General features: G+C 39.1%; 1 protein-coding gene and 1 non-coding gene across 2 annotated transcripts; one reads left to right on the top strand and one right to left on the bottom strand.

The window, feature by feature from the left end:
• Window positions 1-846: 846 nt before the first annotated feature.
• Window positions 847-920, bottom strand: TRNAR-ACG. The gene has a single exon. It is a non-coding gene; the product is annotated as a tRNA-Arg (tRNA).
• Window positions 921-2,613: 1,693 nt separating this feature from the next.
• LOC110701803 (carotenoid 9,10(9',10')-cleavage dioxygenase 1-like) lies at window positions 2,614-8,686 on the top strand. Its single transcript, XM_021879430.1, has 10 exons — window positions 2,614-2,978; window positions 4,265-4,335; window positions 4,423-4,437; window positions 4,891-5,002; window positions 6,853-6,952; window positions 7,200-7,262; window positions 7,459-7,569; window positions 7,675-7,859; window positions 8,230-8,368; window positions 8,604-8,686. The coding sequence occupies exons 1-10, from the start codon at window positions 2,745-2,747 to the stop codon at window positions 8,684-8,686; spliced, it is 1,113 nt and encodes a 370-aa protein (XP_021735122.1). The 5' UTR covers window positions 2,614-2,744.
• The last annotated feature ends 4,060 nt before the right edge of the window (window positions 8,687-12,746 follow it).

Genomic DNA, 12,746 nt, shown 5'->3' with positions numbered 1-12,746 from the left:
AGCCCATCCCTCTTGATCAATAAGAGTTGTTAAATTTAAAAAATTATATTGTGTGCTCTTACCAGTCTTACATTTGTATATACACAACTTTTATTAATCATTAATAATCAATAACTACATACTACAGGCGAAATCTGGAATGACACTTATCATTTTCTAGTTAAAAAAAATACTGCCTTTTTTTTCTTTCCTTTTTTTTTTGCCATATTTTAATGACATTCATTTTATTACCTACAATAATAGTTATTTCCATTAACATATTTAATCCAATTATACTCAATTTTTTTTTTTAACATATATTTTATATACTAGGAAACTTTTAGTTACAAAAATACTAACATAGATTAAAAATAAGGTATTGTAATACATTATTTTCCAAGATTATTATAATATTATCAATGTCAATTTTTTTTCTCCAACTTCATTTGATAATAAAATTTACTTTAATTAAAAAAGAAATATAACGTTTATATTGGAAAATTTAATCTAATTACTCTAAATATTGATTTGATTATTTAAAAAATGAAAACCCCTACTACTCACTAAAAATATATTAAAAAAATTGATTACGTAATACTAATTATTCTAAAGTAAAATAAATTCCTAAATTTTCATATTATGTCGATCAAAGTGTGTCAACAATTTAAGGATAAATGAATATGAGCTCGTATATGGGTACTAACCTAAGTTAATATTTTAATTTTCTTATATAAAACCTTATAGCTTCTAAAACCAACGAGTCACACACTAAGCATAGCAATTTTTTCAAAAGGTCAATCGAATTTTTATTAAACCTTATGGGATTAAAATGGGGGACGAACCTTGCGGAGGAACCCTTAGGTTTTCGGGGCGAGGAGGGATTCGAACCCCCGACACCGTGGTTCGTAGCCACGTGCTCTAATCCTCTGAGCTACAGGCCCCACCCCGCCTCCACTGGATCTGTTCCCGGGAGCGACGTAGTAAATAGGAAAGAAAATGAAAATAGAATTAGTTTCTTCGTTTTTACATAAAAGAATTTAAGACTTGAATGTGATAATAAAAATGGATGGCAAAACACGACAGAATTTGGAAAATTTCTATTATTATATTATTTTATACAATCCAATTCAAAAACCTTTACGTATTTGGTATTGGTATAAACTAAAATTCAAGTTATTTTGTTACAAATAATTATTTTAGATAAATTATTGTTGAATTAACACCATTATTTATAATTTATTTGTTGTAAAATTTAATTATAACCGTGCAATGCATGAGACTTAACCTAGTTAATTATTAATTTTAAATTGAAAACATAATAAGAAAAGGCGAAAAATTACAATAAGGAAGCTAATTTAAGGTTTCGCGATACAAACTATCATTAGTCTGTCACATAATGTAGTCTGTCACATAATGTTTAAGCAAGTCTATAATTAGCATGTATTATTGTAAGAGCAACAACGCGCACAATGAGATGAGAGATAAGGATAAATTGAAAAAGGGTAGATAAAAAGTTAAGTTAGGGAATTGAAGTTAGCAAAAATTGTAGGTAAAAAATTAGGAGTTCCTAGCAAGAAAAGAAGGAGAAGAAGGGATGGGAGATGATGAAGATTTGGGTAAATTAGATAATGTGAATGTCATTTGCGTGGTCATAGAAGCTATATACAAGCTAATTCTGTTATTGCGTCATGAATGGCCAAACCCCATAGATTTTGAACTTTGAGGTGCTGCTATGTGCCGTGATTGATTGCCGTCTATTATACACTTTTCTCTTCTTGTCTTAAGGTACACACCACCCTCCCTTCGATGATAACAACTACGACCAATAATGTTTTTTTCCTTTTTTTTTTTTTTTTTTTGCGCAAACAAAAATCTCCCACCTTGCCTCCGTTTGTGTATTGTACATAGTAAATATAGCTATGTAGGTACTTGTTAAAATCGTATCATATGAAATTGTGAAGTTAGTGACCTTACTGTGTTTTTGAAAATTTACATTATACGGTTATATCGAATATGCCGAAAAAAAAAAAACTTTAATTTTAGGCTTTTAATAATTTCAAAATACTATAAAGTACTCCGTTTTGTATATTTGTATTACTTATGTAAAGTATTTGATATTTTATTAAACCAATTATAATACCGGAAAAAAAGGTTCAAGGTAGACTAAATTAAACCTTACTCTAATATCCAAAAAAAATTCCTAAAAAAAAAAATTAAAAAAAAAAATACTCATTTACTCCATATACTAAGGGGGTTTTTTGTTTGGTTGAGATTTTTAATAATGGAATCTTATACCCAAGGGGTTCTAATCCCCATATCGATGGAATCTCATACCCACCCCTTTCCCTAAAATTCACAATCCATTCTATTAATGAAAGATAGAATTTATTTCAATAATAAAACCAAACAACTTTAAACTAGTATGAGTTTTAGAATTCATACCTATCTAGTATGAGATTCCATACCAATCATTTCCAACTTAATGAACCAAACACCACGCCTACAACTATGGACTGTAATGGGCCTAACACTCAACAAATTGAATTGGCTCAATTTGTAGCCAGCTTTGCTAAACATCCTGAAATTTCCACATGCCTTATTTAGTGAGTACGTGTCACAAGAATGACCTGTTGAGAAATAAAAACTTTCTGAAGGCCACATTATTTGTGTTATCGACAGTCACTAGTCATCAGACAGACTACAAGAGTCTTACCACTGAAAGTCTGAAACTGCCAATCACCAGATATTGAGAAATTTGAGAAAATATGGGTGAAGGAGAGCAAGGGAAGAAGCAAAGAGAAGAAAAACATGGAGTTGTTCAAGTTGACCCAAAACCCAGCAAAGGGTTCACTTCCAAAGCTATTGATTTGTTGGAAAAATTGATTGTCAAATTGATGTATGATTCTACTAAACCACTTCATTATCTTTATGGCAATTTTGCTCCTGTTCTTCAAGAAACTCCTCCTGCCAAAGATTTACCTGTTCATGGTCATCTCCCTGTAAGTACCCTTTTCATTTCTTTTTCTCCATTTTTAATTTTATTTATACTGTATGTTTCTTCCTGCTGTTTGGTTTCCCTAATTATGATTTTCAAGTATTTAACTTTCTGGGTTTATGTTTGGTTTGCCTAATTATGATTTCGAAGTAATTAACTTTCTGGGTTTAATTTTGTGTACTGGTTTGATAATGAATTACTTTTTACTAAATGGGCATAGTCCCATTACTCCCATAGATATGATTAGCCCTTGTTTGGTTTATACACCCGAGTGCATAGTGCATTAGTGCTCATTGCACACCCGTTTTATAACGACAACCCAATTAAGGAGGGTTTCAGTAGTCAATTGGGTTTTCATATATTATTTTTAATTGTTGCATTGGTATGTAGTAGTGGTGTATGTGTTGTGCAATTTTTGTGGTGGGTCAGTGGGACTATATGTTTCTTATGAGTTTTGGTAAATGATGATGATGGTTACATTGCTGGTGAAGTGGTGGTCTTAATCAAGAATAAATCAACATATGGAGTAGGTTTTGTGAAATTAACTTCATACATTTTGTCCTTTGAAACTTTTGGTGGATATTGCTCAAGTGTAGTTGCAATGTGATCAATTTCGAACTAGAGAACGAATAAGCATGGCTTCCACGTTTAGCCTAATTACGTATGTTCTTGGAACATCCCCAATTATTATTTTGATAATACACACACACATGTATATTTTAGAATAAGTTAGGTGCGGTTTAGTAGAGGATTAGTGCTAGTTTTTTTAAATATATCCTTTGTTTGTGGTGCTTATTTTAGTATTAATACTTGTAAGTTTGAAAAGTTTGATATGAGTCAATTGGCCGATTGTATACACTTTGTAATGGAAATCTATATTTTAATTGAACTGATTACTAGAGGCCAGTATGGTGAATTTGCATTTTGTAATCTAGAAGGGTGAACAAACGAGAAACATTTAGTTCGGGGTGCAAATGCTAGTCATCAGCATAATGGTTTATGAAGCAACTAAAACTTGCAAGTGATGGTTAAATTTACTATACGTGATTCTCTATGTTCTGGAAGGAAGACAATCGAAATAATAAACTAGAATTTAGTATGAAAAATTAAATGCTGTCAGCTAGCTAAGCAGTATACATGCAACCTTTTCTGTTTGGTTCAATCCAATTCTCTGAAATACTATGCCAGAATTCTAAAATAGTTCCTTTCCTTTTATTTGGCAGAAATAAAATGGTTAAGTTCACTTGGTGTTTCATACATAATTATTAATTAGCACATCATCAATTACAGGAATGCTTGAATGGGGAGTTTGTCAGGGTCGGACCAAATCCAAAGTTTGCTCCTGTGGCTGGATATCACTGGTAAGTTATAACTAGTTTGTTGTGATTCACATTTAAAAAGGTGTTACCTATACATTGAGCTAATTATTGTAATTATTTTTTTTGCAGGTTTGATGGAGATGGGTATGTTAATTACATAATTTTCTCTTATGACTGCTTTGGATTATTCAATATTTCAACATAGTTAAGCATGTGGAGAAATGACTATAGTGCCTATATAAGGGCCAAAAACCCAGAAATATCATTGACGTTCAAGGCCTATTATATGTCTCCTGTTCATGGATCATCTTCCTTCTCTGAATATGTAGCTTCAAACTACGTAGTACAAGCTCTATATTATATGATCCATAAGTAAATTACTCATTTACTCTATATTATATGATCCATAAGTAAATTACTTATATGTCTCTTGTTCATTAATCATCTTCCTTCTCTGAATACTTTTTACTTCCATTATGTATAATTATCCAATTAATAGATGCAGTAAAGATGTATGATCTGTTGTTTGCAGTCATATTAAGTTTCAGATTACTTTTTGCAACAACAAAAGTATATATGTTTTGCCTTCCTTTACAGCATGATTCATGGATTGCACATTAAAGATGGGAAAGCAACCTATGTCTCCCGCTACGTTAAGACATCAAGGCTGAAACAAGAAGAGTTCTTTGGAGGGGCAAAATTTATGAAGGTAAGCAATTGGGGACTGAAACAAGAAATGATTTGTGCAACTAATTTTGATGTAAAATAAAAATGAGTTGTTCCCCATGTCTATGCTTTATGGTCTATACAACTCATAGCATTAATAATCAGTCTGAAGACAATGCTTACATACACCTTTCACCATAAAAGTGCTATAAAAAATGTTTATTACCATTTTTTCATGGATGTCACTATTTTATTTATTTTTGGAATTTTTAACGTAAATAGACTAACCTTTGGCCGGTTCTCCCAAATGGACAAACCTATAAATCTGCCCATATTGGACAGCCATTTTTTGCCCATAATGGAATGAGTTTACAGGCAACCGGTTATACAAGGTAATAAAAAAAAAAAAAAATTTAAAAAAAAAAAATCAACCTAAGCTGACCCTCACCACCCTCGAAAATACCCACCACTCAAACCACCATACCCACGTTCAAACGAAACCAGGCACCACCACAAAACCAGCACACCCCCTGAAAATTCAACACCCAAAACCAACCACTAGCCCTTGAAAATACACCACCCGAAACCAGCAAAAATCCACCACCTGAAACTAGCCACCAGACACCTCAACTACCTCCTCTGTCCCCCAGCCACCTACCCCGCCAACCATGTCAATCCCTTGCTTGCCACCGTCACGCAACAATAACCAAACCGAACACCACCAAATACGCGCCTAACATAGCAGCCCAAATCGACACCAAAAGTATCAATTTTAGCAGCAATTCACTCAATTTCATTAGCAAATTTCAGGCTACGAAAAAAAAGGGTGACGCGAGAGGGGAAGCAGAGCAGGGGAGGGTGACGCGAGAGGGGAAACACAGCAGGGGAGGATTTCATGGGTGGCTGGGTTTCGAGTTTAGGGGGTGTGGTCGGGTTCAGAGGGGTTTCGTGGGGTAGTCTAGGGTTTCAAGGTGGTCGATTTTAGGGGTTTAGGGGGTTTCATGTCAGGTGAGAGAGGGTATGGTTGGGAGTTTGAGGAGGAGGTATGGTGGGGTTGGGGTTTTGGGTTGAGGTCTGGTGGTGGTGATCATGGTGGAGTTGCCATTGAAGGTTGGGGGTGGCTGGTTGTGGGCGGGGTGACTGGTCGTAGGTGAGGGTAGCCGGTTCTAGGGGAGGAGATGGTGGTGGAGGGGGTGGCAGCTTGGTCAGAATTAATGGAGGGAGGAAGGAAAGGGAAAGGGAAAAGGGATAAGGAGGAAAGGGAAAAAAAAAAAAAAACTTGACCAATGATTTAATGACAAGTGGACTTTTACCTGTTATAACAGGTAGGGTGACCTGCTTGGTCCATTATAGGCGAAAAATGGCAAACTTCTGTCCAATATGGGCTGATTTATAGGTTTGTCCATTTTGGGAGAACTGGCCAAAGGTTGGTCTATTTGCGTTAAAAAATCCTTTATTTTTTTCCACTTATGCTTCTGAATCAAAGATCTCATTAAAATGATCACATTTGATATCAAATGTCACATAACAATGTGCTTACAGTAGTAGTTTAGTCACTGAATTTTCAAATTTTGTGTAAAATTCGTTTATTGCTGATTATTGTATAAATTTTGTTTACATTTAGTTATTTTTGAAATTGGACAAAATAGTCACATATCCTACATTTGGTGCTTCAAGTTACGCGTAAGTGTACTATTGCAGGTTAATAGTGCCCTGAGACTAGTGAATAAGACTGCAGAAGTAACTAAATAATATCTCCTAGAAAGCAAAATGAATGGAATCCATTTGATAGACTCTGAGTGAGATGACCTGATGGATTTTTTGTTTTCTAAATGGATAAACAGGGTTTCTTATTGTAGGCCTTACATGTGTTAACTTCTCAAATCTTTGCAGATTGGAGATCTTAAGGGCCTTTTTGGATTACTTACAGTCAACTTGCAAATGCTCAGGGCCAAGCTGAAAGTACTAGATATGTCGTATGAAAATGGGACAGGTTTTTTCTTCTACTTATACTATATCAATCCTTAGAGTTTGGCCAAAAGGCTAAAAGGAAAATAAATCTCATTTGGCTACTTGCAATAAGTATCTTGTTCACTGTGCTTTTGCTAGCTAAATCAATGCTTCATTGGTTTGAAGGAAATTTTACTCTATCTATGGTTTTATCACTTTATGTTTACTTGTCATTTTGATTAAATTTGGATCATATTACTCATATATGTGAATTTTCCATCTTTATACAGCTAATACCGCTCTTATATATCACCATGGGAAGCTTCTGGCACTTTCAGAGGCAGATAAGCCATGTGAGTTGTGATATTCTGTTATTTATTTTCATTTTGAGGTACCAAATTGAGTGTTTCTTGTTTAACTTGATGTTGACTTTGAATGTCATATGCCCAAAAAAAGGACATGGTGGACTTATATCCAGATGCTTGTGATAGCTCTTGCTAGTACCAGTTGTATGTGACACTAAGTGCTCTACTTTACTGTTTTATCCAGATGTTATTCGTGTTTTGGAAGACGGGGATCTTCAAACCCTTGGAATGCTTGACTATGATAAAAGGTTGACCCACTCCATTACAGCTCATCCAAAGGTTGATCCTTCCACAGGTGAGATTTATTAACTCTCTCTCTCTCTCTCTTTCATAAAAGCACACATTAATCTGAAATTTATTTTTTGTAGTCTCACTGATCAAATTCAAACTCTTGGTGTAGGGGAGATGTTTACTTTTGGCTACTCTCATGAACCACCATATATCACATACAGAGTAATTTCAAAGGATGGATACATGCATGACCCTGTACCAATAACTATCCCTGCGCCTATCATGATGCATGATTTTGCGATCACTGAGAACTATGCTATTATCATGGATCTTCCTTTACACTTTAGACCTAAGGTATGGTAACTTTAACACCAAAAGAAAAATACCAGCTTTTTGTTCAACAACAACAACAACAAAGCCTTAGTCCCAAAATGATTTGGGGTCGGCTTTTTGTTCACTTCTTCAAAATTATCTTTCATGCAGCATTATTGATAGAGGTTGGGGAGGGGGGTGTTCAAACATGCTTGTTAGCAGGGTATATTTTAGATTCTGTTGGAAACAGGGCTTATCTGTTTGTGGTACTACAGTTGATGGCATAAATCTTTTTAGGATTTTGACACTTGATGCTGCCATATTGTTTTCCATTTAATTCTCCTTTTTGTCCCCCTTCCCCCACTAGTGCTTCTGTTTTTAATATGCTGATCTTATATTCTTGAATTTCCAGGATATGGTGAAGGAAAAAAAACTAATTTTCACTTTTGACCCAACATTAAAGGCTCGCTTTGGTGTACTACCACGATATGCTAAGAATGAGAGCTTAATCAAATGGTTTGAGCTGCCAAATTGTTTCATATTCCATAATGGTGTGTCCTAGCTACCTTTTTCCATTTTTCATTAGTCATAGATTCTAAGCATTTTTATCATATATATAGAGAACATTTGTCGATTTGTGATGTTGATTTGACTATTGCATGATCATTTACTGCTTCAGCAGATGTTAACTTTTATCTTAAAATCTATATACATATGTATAAAATAAAAATATAAAAAGTAAATGCATATTTCAGTGCATTTAATCATGATTGCTTATGTTGACAGCCAATGCGTGGGAAGAAGGAGATGAGGTTGTTTTAATCACTTGTCGCATTGAGAATCCAGATTTGGAGATTTCTATAAACTAATTACACGGCACCTATACGACTGTCCCAAAGGGCAACCACGTAGCCGTTTTTGAGACAAGGATAACTCTATCACTAACCAAACCAGTGGTAGCAGTTGACATCTGAGTCAGATGACCGCCTGTATTACTTGGGATAAATGCAGGGGGTACCTATTGAGTTAATAGCCAACAAACATTGGCGAATCAAGGGGTCTAGCGGCCTACGCCGCCTGGTACCTCTACTTCTCAAACAAAAGTGACGGCGACTGAGTAACTCCAAAGTTAACTCATAGTCACTCCTTCAAAATTGGTATGGAACCTAAAAGTTTGAGTCGTCCGCCTGTTTTATACAAACAAGGGCACTCGAACCCCTATTCCTACTGGATAACCTATTGAGTAAATAGCCAACAAACATTGGTAAATCAAGGGGTCTAGCCGGCCTACGCCGCCTGATACCCTTACTACTCAATCAAGATTGTGACGAAGACTAAGTAACTCCTATGTTAACTTAATAGTCACTCAAACTTAGTACTGAGCCTAAAAGGTACGAGTCGTCCACTTGTTTTTAATAAACAAAGGCTCTCAACCAATACTCTTGCTAGGTTAACAAATAACAAATTAGAGGCCAACATTGGCAATAAAGGGAAACAACCGTACCCGCCGCTTGTTTTCCTACTTAAATTCCTTGGCTACTTGGTAATTCTATTTACTTGGTCAAATTGAATAAAGAGTTCGAATACCGATTGATTAAATGGCCGACTGATCATCTATCCTGGAAACAGACAACCAGTCGTCCAGGGGCATAGGCGGCATACTTACTATTTGTACCTGTCTTAACGTTCGGCCATACACAACAGTCTGTCTAGTGAGCAAATTTCAAATACTTAGACAAATTTGAACAAAAACAAAAAATTTGATTAAAATGAGCCGGCCATAAAAGACCAGCAGAATATTCAAAACCCCGGCCCCCTGGCCGGGTAATTACAAAGCAAACGGCACGCAGGCCGTGAAAAGAAAAAATATACTTAAAGCTTAAGAAGGGGGCAGTTCAGTATCAGCAGCAGCCGCCTGGTCAGCACTCTTCTTGCTGGACTCGGCCTTCGCTGCATCATCTTTTGATGCCTTTCCCCCAAGTGGCACAAGCGCCACAACAGGCTCTTCCTCCTCCAACGCAACGTCCATCGCCTCTTCTTCAGCAGCCGCCAGGATCTGTTGATTATATATTTCCGAACACTGGCGGTACGTTCTTTCCCATGAGGCAAAGTCGGCACTGGGGAACAGTCGTTCCCAGGTCATGCGTTGGATTTGGGCGGAGTCTTCCACCATCTCCCGGACGAGCTCTTGTTTTTCTTGCTCGGCCTTGTCCGAGAGCTCTTGGGTAAGACTCTTCTCCTGGTTCACCAGGCGTTCTTTTACGTTAGCCAAAGATTTCTCCATGGCTTCGTAAGAGTGCATTTTCTGGCGAAGGGGTTTCAGCTCGGCTTTAAATTTGGTGACGGTCCCCTCCAGCTCGTCAACCTTCTTTTTGGCCGCCTCTAGCTGAGCCCGAACAGCGGCGGTCGCCTGCGCCTGATAATAAAGAAGATCAATGGTCAGTACTTCATTTTGGGCAATTTGAAACATTGCTTTATCACAGCTGGAGGCGGCCATAGCCTTTGCGGCCTTTACCTCTTTGTTTTTCCGATCAATCGGCTTGCGAAGGCTGTTGACTCGGAGCAGGGCCTAAGTACAAAGAAAAACAGGCGTCAGTTTCCAATCATAAGGGTTAACAGGCGTCCTGGAACTTCAAAAGGGTATACCTCAGCTAGGATCCCCGAAATTCCATCGAGGTCAAGGGTGCCGGCACCCTTGACCGCCTCCCTGTCAGAGGGAGGAACTACTTTAACCATTGACTTGGCTACCTCAACCAAGTCAAGTCCCTGGGGGCCGGCTGCATTAAGCAGAAGGAAAAACAAGTTAGACCTAATCAAGAAGGAAGCAAGAGTGAGTTTTTACAAGCAAGTGTCCATACATCTAGGCGGCCCCGCCTGGGTTTTTGAAGAAGTGGCCGGCTGCTTCTCAGCCGCCACTGTTTTCCTGGAAGACCCAGGAGAGCTTGCAACAGTCGTTCTCCGGGCCTTGGGGTCCGGCTGTTGCGAGGAAGAAGCCCTTGGAGTGCCAGACTGAAAACAAAAAGAGTTAGTATATGCATAATACAACTTAAAGGGGAAGAGTTTTCAAAGCTTACCAAGGGTGCCTCCTTGCTGGGGGAGTCGGCGTACGACTGCTTCATTAGCGAAACCCGCAGCATGGCCGCCGCAGTCTTAGATGCTGTTATTTTACTCATGGCGTCGGCTGAAAGAAATAAACAGCAAAGTTAGTAAAAATCCCAAGTAAACAAGGCGTGAAAAAACAGAGTATTCGTCAGGCCGGCTACCTCTAGAGCACCGACTGCCGAGGCCACAGGCGGCCAAGAAGTACTCATCATAGAGCCACTTGAAGCTCGGGACGCAGTGTAGGGGTACTTGCTCTCGTACCCCTGAAATAGAGTTCACCCTAGTCTCTACTTTGAAGAGTCCTTTGTCTAGGATCTCTCTTTTAGCCTTTGGGGGAACAGGCGGCATGCTGCGGCCGCCTGCAAGAAGAGGCGGATCCCTGTTCCACTTGTTAAAACGTTTGTTCAGCTCCGTGTCTGAACTCTCGATAATAAGGAAGGTGTTCCGCCAATCCTTCCATTTGTTTGCCTTACCTCTCGTCATGAGGTAACCCCTGTGGCTTGTTAGTTGATACCAGCCGGTACCTCCCGACTTAGGGGTCCGGCTGAGATAGTTCATGTGGGCGAAAGCCTCAAAACTTGGCTCCACCCCGTTCAGTTCGCACCCGGCCACATAGCCGAGTACGTTTACCCAAGAGTTGGGGGCTAACTGCCATAACCCCAGATCATACCCATCTAAAATCCGCTGAACAGCCGGATGTAATGGGAAGCGCAGACCAGCTTTGATGGCCGCCACATAGCAGCCAAAACAGCCGTCACCATAGCTGGTACCAGCCGGCCAGACGACAGTATCTTCTGGATCCGGCACAAACAGTAAATACTCCGGGCCCATTTTGTGGTTAGCAATAAAGCTCGCCACGTTGTCTCGCATGGTTGCGATCCGGCCCCGGGGCACCCTGCAGTAGTAGGGGGTGTTTTCCTCTCTGTAAGAGGCGGACGGCTCTGCCCAATTATCCCCCTTCTCCACTGCATGGGAACTTCTCGCCTCTTGTAGGCGGTTATGTTTTTCTTCTGAGTCAGAAGAACTATGGTCAGAAGAACTATGGTCAGAAGAGCTGGAATCGGACTCGTCCCCTGACGAGTCCGAAGAGGACGACGCCTCCCCTCTCCTAGAGGGGCCCGCCTCCTCTCCCTTAGAAGGAGCAGAAGGTAAATTAGACATGTCCACGGTTAGATGAGAAGGGAACACCTTGGTCCCTCTCTCAGAACTGTCAGCTTGACAGTCGCCTCGTTCCACATCTGGCGCCTGGTCAGATGTTTCGCTAAGGAGTACCCTTTGGGAGGAGCCGTCTGAGTTTGATATTCTAGCAGTCTTTTTTGTTCTGGCCATCACGTTCTGCATAGACACAGATTCAGTCGGACTCTGTATAAAGGGCAAAGATGGGTCCAGAAAAGGGCAGGCGGCACTCCTAGTCCTAGATTCAGCCGTCCCCGGTGACCGGCTGATCACTAACTTAGGGCGTGTCGTGTGCTTCCATGGTGCCATTTCAAAAAATAAAAAGAAAATTAAGAGTAAGAGAACTGAGTTACCTGAACGGATGACAGTTGATGAAGTCCTGAAAGTTCGGGTCAGTCGGCTTGTCAGAACAGGCGGTAGGCAGAAAAAGTCCGAAAATGTCAGATCAAGTTCAGGGGTCCGAATGTTCTCGCAAAAATTCTCAAATGTGAAAATGACCGAAGTCAGCACTTCCTTTTATAGGCAAAATGAGAAGGCGAAGGGTCGCTTCCGAATTCAAATTTGGGCGGGAGAATCTCCCGGCCGTCTGCAAGGTGACACCTGTAACGGGCCGTCGCCTGTCACCGTGCGACACCTGTCACAGGCGACACG

This window comes from Chenopodium quinoa, unplaced genomic scaffold, assembly GCF_001683475.1.
Source record: "Chenopodium quinoa cultivar QQ74 unplaced genomic scaffold, ASM168347v1, whole genome shotgun sequence".
NCBI classification, from domain to species: domain Eukaryota; kingdom Viridiplantae; phylum Streptophyta; class Magnoliopsida; order Caryophyllales; family Amaranthaceae; genus Chenopodium; species Chenopodium quinoa.
The sequence above is the reverse complement of the archived record's forward strand: the minus strand, read 5'-3'. Positions and strand labels throughout refer to the sequence as shown.

Excerpts from the sequence above, each read along its gene's own strand:
- LOC110701803 (XM_021879430.1), top strand. The coding sequence starts at position 2,745 with ATGGGTGAAGGAGAGCAAGGGAAGAAGCAAAGAGAAGAAAAACATGGA. Across the intron at positions 2,979-4,264 it reads CTGTTCATGGTCATCTCCCT|GAATGCTTGAATGGGGAGTT; the intron begins GTAAGTACCCTT and ends CATCAATTACAG. Across the intron at positions 7,263-7,458 it reads TTCAGAGGCAGATAAGCCAT|ATGTTATTCGTGTTTTGGAA; the intron begins GTGAGTTGTGAT and ends TGTTTTATCCAG.